The following is a 12660-nucleotide window of genomic DNA, read 5'->3' on the forward strand; positions in this document are numbered from 1 at the left end:
CATTTTAAAGGTTTTTTTCAGCCTTATTTTGATAACTCAGTGTGCCATACTTAATGTATTTCATTGATATTTGTACTTTAAATGTGTTATATAATCTTTTCTCCATAGGCAAGAAGCCAGTTGGGATCCAAGACTTAATTAATGAAGCTTTGCACCGAGAAAGGATGGAGCTGAAGTCCAAAGTGAAACAAATCAAGGAACTTTTGCTAAAGCCTGAGACTCAGGCCATGATTAGGAAGGAGCTTTTTGAAGGAAGAGTTCTTAATGACAGTAATCACACAAGCGATGCTGATTCCAGCATGACTTTGCTGTAGCTCTCCGCTGCGGTTCCGGCGGTGGAAAGTTTCTGACTCTCAGCCCAGTCCATTGATAGCCCTTTGGTAAATAACCAAAGGGTTCTTACAGTGTCTACACAGCCCACGAACCAACATTTGGTAAGGAATTAACAACTTCTTGCCAAAGAAAACGTATTTTTGCCTTATCATCATCATCAGCTAAAGTTGAGTTTTCAAATGTTTGTTTGGGTGTTGTTGACTCATTTTATAGAAATAACTTCTTAATTAGCTGTTGTGAGATGTTCCATGGGTCCTCGCAGATACAAACGTTGACTATGAAAGATCCTTTATAGTCAAAACCAAAATGAAACCAACAACAGTATTCTAAGGGTCGCCTGCCTCCTGTTGATATGGCCCTTTTCTTACCAGCGTTGTCCTGGTTTGTCCAGTCTCACATCACATTTGATGACAATTTGAATGCTTATTGAATATCAGTACTTGAATGAACATTTGTAAATGTAATCATTGCAGTCACTGGTTAAGAATTTTTTTATAATATCCACATGTATTATTTTTCACTGATGAAAATGTAGTTTGCGTTTTCATTTCTTAGTTAGCAAATGTTCAGTGTTTTTATTTTCTCCTTCTGTGAAGATGAGCCCCAAGTCTCACTGCAGTCTTCACAGTTTGGATAGTTTGCACTGGTTCATTTTCAAAAGAGCATTCTTAAAATGTTTCTCCCCATGTGATGTTTATTTGTAACAGCTTTTTCAGTTGTCATTTAAAAATTGCTGCTACTAATAGATGATGGGGGAAGGAAATGATTAGAGATCAAATGTGTAATCATCTCACTTACACAATACAGTTTGCTCATGGATTTCTGGCTATTTTTTCACTGGGTAAATGATACTACATTAATTCATAATGTAAAACTTTATGAGTTCCTACATTCTCATGCCTTTTAATAAATGTACTGCTTCCCCTGTTGCTTTTCTTTTTCTTTCTTCTGGAAATCACTGGGTCCTTGTTGGTGTCCCAAAGTCATGAGCAGGGTCCCTGCAGTTTGATTGCTTCCTGTCTTTGTGCTAAGGAAGCAAGCACACTATCACATCATAACCCACTGTTTCATGGTTTCAAATCAGTCAACTTCATATACAAGTAACCACAGAACAGAAAATTCAAAGACAGGCTAAGTGATGTCTTCAAAATAAATAATCCCCTGCCACTAGAGTCTTCATCACAATGATGAAGAGAGCATGTTCATCTAAATATACAAATCTTCTAGCTACTGGCTGTGAACCCCTTCCCAGAAGCCAGCCATGAACCCTGTGACATGAACCCCCCACCTTAGTTGCTGCCAATGAACCTCCTTGAGTAGTTGGCCATGAACCCCCCCTCAACATCTGGTCATGAACACCCCAGTGTCTGGTTGTGAAGCCCTCCAGCAGTTGGTCTTGATCCCTATCTGAGGGACTGACCATGAATCCCCTCCTCGTGGTTAGCCACAACTCCTTTGTAAATTGCCTACTGGGAACCATCCCTTAGCAGTGAAGGTCATTACAGATCTCCTTGAGTAACCCTAAAGGAAGGAAGCGAAGATGCTTAGGCCTCTCCTTGTTTTCCTAATGAGGACACAGAGTCCGAATAGAGTTCCGAGGTTGGGCTCCCTAGCCAAAGCCACAAGGATGTTAGGAATTTGGACCTGAGCCACAACCCGGTGGCTCCAGTGTTCCATTGCTGCTTTGGTGGAATCCCATAATACACATGAACAATTTCAGATTGGCATTTCTCAGAATCATCTATATCTTTACCTCAAGGAGTTATTCCCAGTCTATCTGAGTAGAAAAATACTATTTTCAGTTCCGATTCCATGTCTTTCTGTTAGCTTTAGTTGTCCGTCTATTTCCACTGTTAAATACCCATGAAGACCTGGGCTATGTGCCAGGTGATTTGGGTACATGGTTAAATTCCTTCCCTTAAGTGATCCTAACAGGAAGTAATTAGTACTTTCTAGATTAGGAAAACTGGAGACCTATATGCTAACATGGCCCAAGGACATAAAACGAACAAAAGGTAGGGCTAAATTTAAACTCAAATCTGTTCTGCTTCAAAGGTGACACTTTCTACTGGAGTATTTCCTCCCTTTACCAAATATTTCAAAAGTTAAAGATGAGTAATAAAGGCCCTTGCACGTGCGTGCTCACACACACACACACACACACACACACACACACACACACACACAGGAATCTCCATGTGAACTTGTTCACAAAAACACTGGACCAGGCAGCAACTGTTGCTGCTAGACTTGGATTCAACACTGCTGCACACAATGTGTTCTTGAGCAAGCAGGTTCACTTTCTAAGCCTCCCTTCCCAGGCCAGGTGGTTTCAAGGAGCCTAGGGCTATTTGCTTTGGGACTTGCCTTGATGCTGCCAGTCCGCCAACTGCTGAGCTGGGTCACATCATTCTACCTTGTGACATTAATGCTTGACTTCCTGGAGAATGTCCCCTTCTATTTTACGTGTTGGTTGTCAGTTTCATGAAGGGAACCCCTAGGGGGAATATTCTCAATTAGAACCACATGCCGACGTTTTAAGAGTTCGTCACTAGAAAAATAGGTCCCCTGAGAATAAAAAGACATCAAAAGTAAAACTTTAAATAGAAGGACAATATGTTGTCAGCTTTGAACTTGGCCTCACTTGCAAAATCTTAGGTTTTCTGAAACCTCCTCTCAGCATCCTTTGTCCTTTGGGCACTCAGGTTATATGGAATTTCTGACTGTAGGTTTTTTTTTCAGATTTTGAAATATTTGTGGCATTTTAGGTATGGGTCCCATGTCTGAACATGAACTTCGTATGTTTCATATGATATGAAACATACATGTTATACCTCAGCCTCACGGACATTTTGTATAGTTTTAGTATGCCTGCATTTTCAGTGCAGCTCATCGCATGAGGCCAGTGACGAATTTTCCGATGTTATGTCAGCATTCAAAACATTTTGAATATTGGAGCCTTTAGATTTCCTCTACATGTCCTAGGTTTGCATCTAGAATATAGTTAGAATTTGTTGTAAGAGGAGCGATGGGCTGCGTTCCTGCCCGGATCCTGGCTAGCTTACCCATGTAATAATTACACGGAAACTGTATTCTTTTAAACAATGCCTGGCCCATTAGTTCTATCCTCTTATTGGCTAACTCTCACATCTTGACTCCGCCCATTTCTAATAATGTGTGTAGCACCATAAAATCGTGGCTTACCAGGAAAGATTCAGTATGTCTGACCTGGCCGCTTCATGGCAGGCTGCTCTCTGCCTCTGTTTTCTTCCTCCCAGAATTCAGTTCTGTCTTCCCCACCTACCTATGTTTTGACCTATCAGGCCAGGCAGTTTTCTTTATTAATTAACCAATGAAAGCAACAGATAGATAGAAGACTCTCCTACATCAAGAATTCAAATGATTCTTTGCAAAACCACAAACATGTCAGTTCCTGGAAATCTCATGTTCTAAAAGGAAGTAGTAACAACAGTTTGACTTTATCATTTGCATGTCATTTCAGGCATTCAACCAGCCAGACATGTTTTCTCTTCTGTGTACCTAGTCACAGGTGGAGAAAGTAGCCATCGCCTTAAGAGCACATTCAGAGTTTCGTGCCATTGTCAAAACCAACACAGATATAACTTCTTTAAGTGTAACTTGGTGAATAGATAGCCTATTGCCAGCCATTGTTCTGAACAATTTTTTTTTAAGTTTTTGGGATTATTTTTGTTTTTGAGCCTAGCTTTTTTTATTAGCCGAGTCATCTCTTCAACCCAGGTTTTTGAGATTATAATTGCATCATTTCATTCTCTTTCTTCCTTCTAAATCCTTCCATAAAAGGAAGATACCTTTTATGGAAAACTACCTTGCTTTCTTTATTATCTTTCAAATTCATGGCCTCTTTTTCCTTAATTGTAATTACACATGTATGTGATAAATCTCTTTCACACACATATATACATTCATATCTATACATATATAGGTATATTCCTAAATACATAATGTAACCTGTTCAGTCTATATAATGTTACTTGTATGTATACATTTTCAGGGCTGATCACTTGGAATTGATAACTAATTGAAATGTTCTTCCTTAGGGAAGACTATTTCTCCTGATCTCAGCATTTCTTAATTGCCTATACTTCTTTTTTTATTGAGCTATACATTTTCTCCACTCCCCTCCCTTCCTCCCTCTCCCCTTCTACTCTCTCCCATGAACCCCATGCTCCCAATTTATGCAGGAGATTTTGTCTTTTTCTCCTTCCTATGTAGATCCATGTATGCCTCTCTTAAGGTCCTCTTTATTGTCTTAAGTTGTCTGGGGTTGTGAATTGTAGGCTGGTTTTTCTTTGCTTTATGTCTAAAAGCCACTTCTGAGTGAGTAATATGATATTTGTCTTTTTGGGTCTGGGTTACCTCACTCAATATGGTTTTTTTTTTCTAGATCCATCCATTTGTCTGCAAATTTCAAGATGTCATTATTTTATTTTACCGCTGTGTAGTACTCTATTGTGTAAATGTAACACATTTTCTTTATCCATTTTTTTCAGTTGAGTGGCATCTAGGTTGTTTCCAGGTTTTTGCTGTTACAAATAATGCTACTATGAACATAGTTGAGCAAATGTCCTTGAGCATCCTTTGGGTATATACCCCAAAGTGGTATTGTTGGGTCTTGAGGTAGACTGTTTTCTAATATTCTGAGAAATCACCATACTGATCTCCAAAGGGGCTGTACTAGTTTGCACTCCCACCAGCAATGGGGGAGTGTTCCCTTTACCCCACAACCTCTCCAGCATAAGTTGTCATCAGTGTTTTTTATCTTGGCCATTCTTACAGGTATAAGATGGAATCTCAGAGTTGTTTTGATTTGCATTTCTCTGATGGCTAAGGATGTTGAACATTTCCTTAAGTGACGTTCAGCCATTTTAGGTTCTTCTGTTGAGAGTTCTCTTTTTAGGTCTGTACCCCATTTTTCTTAGGTTATTTGTTCTTTTGTTGTCAAGTTTCTTGAGTTCATTGTCCGAGGCTGAGGCTGCCTGAGCTTTCCCCCTCTGTGTTAGCATGTCTGCTGGTGTCATCCTTGTTTAGGTGACCATGTTGATGAGATTTCATGGGTACAGTTTCTGACATTCATAGGAGACACAATCTCATAGCAAACTTCGTGTTCCTCTGGCTTTCAATCTTTCTGTTCCTTCTTCTATGACCCCCGAGTCTTAGATGTGGGAGTTGTGTTGTTGATGCATCAGGTACAACTGGGCTCACACTCCTGTATTTTAACAGGTTGTGGTTTACTTTGATGGTCTCTGTCTGTTGCAAAGAGAAGTTTCTGTGATGAGGAGTGAGGAGTGTACAGTGTGTGTAGGTATAAGGACAAATATTTAGAATCTCTTCCCAGCATGTTTGAACATAATCTGTAATTTTATTTTTAAAAATGTTACAGATGCATCCACGAATTCTAGATTTTCCAGATAGATTAAAAAAAAACACCTTAAGAAAAAAACCAAAAAGCAAACTCAGAATACATTCCAAACGTTTCCCAGTCCCTACATTCATTTGATAGTTGTGCGCACACTAACAATATAAAACCCTAGATAGTTTCATTCACGGTTAAAATGAGGATTAGAGCCATTATTTTGGAGTCAGTGAATTTAAAATTATGGTGGTAATCCACAGCTAGTCTTCCCTGGATCACTGTGTTGGGGATAGTGAGGCTCATTTAGAAGGTAGTTTGAGAACTTCTGAAGGCAGGCACTCGTATTTTCTACAGTGCAATATACTCTAAACCACTAATTGGTGTTTATTTAAATTCAGGTGATGGTTTTAAAATGGAAACTGTACCATCTAGACCTCTGTAAATCTCATTATTAGGCATGTGTTGGAAGACCATGAAATTCTCTTGTAGCAGGAAAGCTGGGGATAATACACTAGAGACCGAACAGCAGAACGGAGAAAGTCATTTGAGGTTCCCTGGAGGTTATCCTGCTTTCCCTCTAATGATCCAAATTATTTGAAATGCTGCTGTCATACGGTAGTACCCCATATCTTATGTGTGACTTTCTTTGACTCATGCTGGAAAAGTTTCAGACTCCTGCCAGCTCAAGTAGCTATGTGGCTTCCACTGCTCTTATTCTTTAATAACTGTATTATAAACTGGTACAACAGTCCAGAATGTCTCCCTATAGTTCTTGCCCCCACCCACCTGGGTACAGGGTCTCCATGGTATCTTTGTACTAACGGAAGCTATAATTTCTCCACTGTTTTTCCCCCTAGCACATATTTCACCTCACCTATAACTTCAGAAAAATATTTTTATATATGCTTATGTGAGATCTAAAAAGTTGTGGGAGGTGAGAGGACAAAGACACAAGAATCCTGCAGCCAGGCAGAAATTATAGTGCTGGGAGAAGCAAAAATGGCACATAGGCACCAATGCAAACATCTGATATGGTAATGGAAGCAGAGGAAATCGCATGAATATGAACTAGTGGGGAGAGGCTAAGTTTATCCTTCTGAGATCCTGGAGGACAAATTTGGAAGCTGTTCTTGCTGCCTTCAGGGAAAGACTTGAAATGAAGGCTTTCAGTGACTTGGTGGACATTTGTCACAGTGACTGCTCGGCAGTTTTAGAATACCTTTCCTCTGTCTATTGGGCTTCTACCTGTAAGCCCTGTTTTCCCAGGGGAGAGGCTACAGCGAGAATCCTGAAATTGAGCTTCTCATTAGTGCACTGAGATTCCTATATGGGATCCGGGCTTCACCAAGAAAGAGAGCGATCCTGAACTGAGTCAGCCCAGTCTGGATGAAGATAGTGGCTGAAAACAGCAACACTGGGGGCTGAGACTGGCTCAGTTGGTAAAGTTCCCACCATGCAAGCATGAGGACTTGAGTTCAAATCTCTAGCACCCACATTAACACTGGAGGCATTCATCTGTAATCCCAGTGCTGGGGTGGGTTGTAGAGATAAGTAGATCTTTGTAGTTCACTGACTAGCCAGTCCTGTCCATCAGCAGAGTCCCAGGTTCATTGTGAGACCCTTTCTCACAATGTAAGGTTGAGAGTTATTGGGGAAAACAGCTGACATCACCAGACATCCTCATGCACATGCATACACACACATATGCCTCTGTATGTGCATATGAACACAAGAACATGAATATGCATCACTCCCATGTACATCTATAGCTTGGGTAGGCCTGTTAAACTAACAGTGGATAGTGACATAGTGTTGCTCAGAGTAGCTGGCAATGTCATGGGACATTGCTCGTTCTCTTGCTTTCCAGCCAGATTTTCTGTGTCTTTTGGTTAGTCTGCAGCTTCGAAGTTCTGGTTCTGCTTTAAAGTGGCTAAGGTTGGGCGGGGGAGATGGCTCAGCAGGTAATAGCCCTTTTTGCTCTTGCAAAGGACCTGGTTTCAGTTTCCCAGAACCCATATGTTGCCTTATGACCATCTCTAACTCCAATTCCAGGGGTACACTTCATTACAGTGTCTAGTGGACATTGTATCTGATACTTCTGTGCTTTATAGGAGTGGTGTGTACATTACAGTGTCTAGTGGACACTTTGTATATGATACTTCTGTGCATTATAGGAGTGGTTTGTACATTACAGGAAGCCTCTATTCCTGATCTGTAGGCACTAAATGCCAGCAGCAGACTCCAAGTATTATGACAGTTAAATAGCCCCATACATTTCCCAAATCCACTCAAATGAAAGTCACCCATGCCCCAGTTGAGGTCATACTATTAAATGGCTCCCCCAACAGCACAAGAAATATCTTTCTTAATTTCCATCTTATCAAGAAGTAATTTAGCATCCAAGAGCACAAGCTCACTGGGACACTCTACACATTAGCATGTTCCTAGATAGAAATGGGAAATAAAACCACTTGCATATTTTGTGTGACAAAGTCTTGGGGACCTCTGAGTTCCAGCCTCAATGTCCACTCAGGGTTCAGAAGAAGACTCACAGCAAGCACAGGCCTTACAAGGATCTGGGGGCCAAACTCTTCACTAAATGCTTTTCTGCATCAGTTTCTTTATTCCTCTCCATCATCTCACTTCTCTGTTCTGTGAAGTTTCCAGTTTATACTCATACACAAAACAAAGGCAATTCTCTGAGCTTTGGATGTCCCGTTATCTTTGAAGGTTCCAAATGTGATACGTATGAAAGACATTTTTCCTGACTGCATGTCCCGCCAAATGAAAGAAAGTTGCAGGGTGGTATCTCAGGGAACAGAACAAAGATATGACTGTGGGAACCAAGGTTTCTGACTATGTGACTAAATTTTCTCATTGGAGGTCTCATGGGGTGGGGGAAGCCATCCGGTAAGCAAAAGAAGAAGGGAGCCTTTTAAATGTCCACAGTCCTTGTGGGACAAATAGATCCAGTTATTAAGCTTATCCCAGTATATATTCTATATATCAGAACTATATAGCTAAATGAAAAGTCATCTACCTGACCACCCACAATTACATGTGCCCATAAGATTGAGATGCAATCATGAGATTGCATATACACATCACATGAGAGTACACACTACAATGTCTACAATGCAGGTATTGGGGAGACACCAGGCTGTTTCAGCAGAAGTGAACAACAGCTTTTAGAGTTGATGGGGCTGCAGACCCTATCTGGACAGGATTAATACTTCATCAGATAACCAAGGCTCTGGTGGATTGACATCTGAACACTAGTTGCCACCTGCTTCGCATGACCCGTGACAAAAAGACCAAAACACTTAAATTATTGCACTTACAAATGATTGAATAAATCAATTATAATAATTATTATAAAGTCATCATTGCATCCATTTTCTTAGTTTATGTGATAGGGGTGCAGACTTTCATACTGAGAGAAGAAGGCCATCTCCAAATTCTACCTCTGTGTGGCCTGCTGCATGTACTATTATTATGTAATTATAACTACAGGACTACTTCTTCTTCAACTTCATTAAAACACTTCAAATATGTGCCAAATGAAAAAATGTCTAATTTTCCAATAATGATAGAGCTGTGTAAGAAATATGAGTATTTTAATATCAGAAAAATATTAATTTTTTTCTGAGTGGCAGAGTAGAAAGATTTTTAGATAAAACAATGAAAAAGAACTTTCTGTAGGTATTCCTTAAACTTGAAGGGTGTCTCCTGGAGTAAATGACATATGGAGAGGCAGAGGTGAGGCAAGCAGAGAGTGCTGTGTCATGACGAGGCCTCTGAAAAGTTTGATGGAGCGTTCAGATCAAAGGAATGGAACAGAACAAAGAGTACGTGTGCATCACCTTGAGCAGATTGTGGGGACTTTAGATTTTAAAATAGAAATAGGCAGGTTTCAGTGCGTTTGGAATGTCATACTTAAAAAAAAAATCTGTATAGTTTGTTTCTTCCCATAATGGATTATTTTAAGAAGTCAGTGAATACCTGACACTTACCTAAAGGAAATAGTTTGAGTGGGGATGCTGGTCTTGGGGCAGCCTAATTCCTGTTCCAAGTTCTTCATCTCTCTAAATGCTCTTTTCTTGTGACTTCCATGGATGGCCTTTTCTATGTAATTTCATAATAAATTCCTCTGTCCTGTTGATAATGTGGTGTGATCATGTGACTTATCTTCAACAATGGGATGTTAGTAGATGAGGAACAAATCAAGGCTTAAACCCTGGAGATACATGAGACAGACTGAGCCAAACCTCTATCCGGGAAAGACCTATTGCCTAAGGATGTGACTAGTGGCCCTTCCCCTTAATGCAGAGGATTGAAGAAAAAAAAAAGGTGGTTCATTTGCTATGCAGCATTATTCTGGCAAAGACCAATGCTGTGGGACCTGTAAGTCAAACTGAAACACAAAAGCAAGCTTATAAATGTAAAAGAAGCCCACAGTGTGGCTTGACCTTTTTGGAAGTAACTAAATCTCTTCTGATTGGCCTGAGAGCCTATAACACAAGGGGTAACCCGTGCTTGGTACTTTAAATTGTGTCCAAAAGCCATGGCTAGGGCTGGAGAGATGGGTGGCTCAGTAGTGCAGACCACTTATTCTTACAGAGGATCAGGAGTTGATCCCAGCCCCCACAGGGCACCTTACAACCACCCATACCTCCAGTTTCAGGGGATCTGGTGTCCTCTTTTGACCTCCATAGGCACAAGGAATACACATTCAGTAGGGGCATACTTGCATGCAAAATACTCATACACATCAAAATAAAAATATCTAAAAAAGATTAAAGAAAAGCAATCTTATGACTGTGGAGGTCATAGACCTGAGTGGGGAACTTACTATTATTGTTGAGGTAACAGTGTGTGTCAGACTGTCTTCTAAATATCTTTGTATGTACCCATAGACAAATGCTGCTTTCATTCTTAGTCAGAGAAAACTCTTGGTAGTGAAGGGTGGAGACTCATGGCTGCCCAAGGTGCTAAGAACAAATGAAGGCTGAGGGCTCAGCCCTAAACAAGAGAATCCTACCACCCTTCTAAGGTTCAGGGAGCATCATGGAGGAGGGAATGGGAAAAATGGTAGCAGCAGATGAGGTGGAGATCTTGGAAATGCCTTCTGGGTGTTTGCAAACACAAACACGCAGCAGCTGTGGTTCCCTGTGCTGAGCCTGCATAAGACTGGTCTGGGATGGAGGGGATGAGTTATTAGCTACTGTATAGATTTCGGGAGAGGGGCAGTCCTTGTTACACAGTTAGCCTTGGATAACCTCAGTAGTCACAAAGCAAAAAGATAGGACCATAGGAAATGGATCCGTAGGGGAGAGGGGAATTGTCATGTATTGGGGTGAAAATTATCAGAATGAATTATTTATGAATTATAAAATTATCAAAACAAAATTGAATTAATAAAAAAGAGCTCTCTCTAGGGCAGTAGTTCCTAACCTTCCTAATGGGGTGTGACCCTTTAATACAGTTCCTCATGTTGTAGTGACCCCCAACCATAAAATTATTTCTGTTGCTACTTCAAAACTAATTTTGCTACTGTTATGAATCATAATGTAAATATCTTATAGGCAACCCCAGTGAAATGGCTGTTCAACCCCAACGGAGTTGTGTCTCACAGGTTCAGAAATGCTACTCTTGGGCATATTTACTACTGAAGATAGTGAAGTTTCTTTGTTCCTAAAAAGAACAAAACTCATAAAATTCAGTGTGGACATACTGGCTGTATCAATGAAGTGTTATATAACTTAATTTGACATTTAAAATTTTTAAGTAATATATTTTAACATGCAAAACCAAAGTATTAGCAGCCATGATTTTACAGTGATTTTATTAAAGGTGTGTTTACTTCTTAGTTTATATAATTGGGATTTTTGAAAATGTAATACAAAGTATTGTTATAAACCTTCATAAATTCTTTAAAATAAAGAGCATGTAGTCATATATTAGATAATTCATTTCATTTCAGACATCAATGTATGCTGTGTGAAGATCACATACTCTGCTCTTTCCTACACTCATGCATTTATTGAACATTTGTAGGGCCAGGTGTTGCCCTGGGTGCTTAGTATGCAAAAGAGCCATCTGTTGGTACGAGGCAATGAGTATTGATATGGGTATATTTTATTCCTTTCTCTGTAATCTCTTTGTTTCTCCATCACTCATTTTATGTAGAATAATATTCTGTTTTCAGTGAGAGGCTCCAAACAGATGAGAAATGAAGGAGGCCAGTTTTTAAAGTTTTGATGTGATCACCCAGTGCCCAATTATTAGTATGGACAGTGCAATGAGATGTTGTCTGCTGCTGTGACCACAGATGCTTCAGAGACTCCGGTACAGACTCTAGGTACAGAATATCTGTGTGTGAGAGAGACAGTTCGTTGCCCATAGTTTTGTGAGCAGTGAGAAGGACACTCAAGAACACAAGAAGAACTTTGAAGAACACTTCACAGAACTTTGTAAAGATGAGGTATGTGGACCAAGCTGTATTTTTACTTTGTCTTCTGTATTGTGGGGAGTAGCTTCTGAGAATGACAAACCCCTTAAAAGGATTCATCTAAACCCTTTGCATCATGTGACCCGACAAACTCTTCTATAGACTTCTAGAAGCCAAAGGCTGTGTCCCTGTGATGACGTAGCTACATTTGGGTTCCTGTCTGGGAAAGGACAGACCTGCTAAATGAATGGCTGTTTGTTCCATCCAACAACTGGCCAGGGGACATCACTTTCTTTTATTGGCGCGTTCACTAAAAATAAGTAAATAAATGAATATTAAATAAACCTTATGAGAATTCCTTCATTTACTCCTTTGTGTGTGTACTCACACAACTCTGGAGTGTCTTCCTCAAGGGTGTGGAAGCATTCCTTTGAAATATAGCATCAGAAAGGTAGAATGTTTATCTGTTTTTCTCTCTGGG

The 12660-nt window shown here is 40.1% G+C and overlaps 1 protein-coding gene across 4 annotated transcripts in view; it reads left to right on the forward strand.

Moving 5' to 3' along the window:
- Akap7 (A-kinase anchoring protein 7) overlaps positions 1 to 1262 on the forward strand; it is a 133853-nt gene extending 132591 nt beyond the window's left edge. For all 4 annotated transcript variants that reach the window (XM_085689451.2, XM_085689435.2, XM_085689445.2 and 1 more), the window contains one exon: positions 109 to 1262. In XM_085689451.2, the coding sequence (XP_085545577.2) occupies positions 109 to 314 (206 nt within the window). In that variant the 3' untranslated portion in view covers positions 315 to 1262. The remainder of the gene's footprint in view (positions 1 to 108) is intronic.
- The last annotated feature ends 11398 nt before the right edge of the window (positions 1263 to 12660 follow it).

The sequence above is a fragment of the Myodes glareolus genome, chromosome 1 (genome assembly GCF_982192425.1).
Source record: "Myodes glareolus chromosome 1, mMyoGla1.1, whole genome shotgun sequence".
NCBI lineage: Eukaryota > Metazoa > Chordata > Mammalia > Rodentia > Cricetidae > Myodes > Myodes glareolus.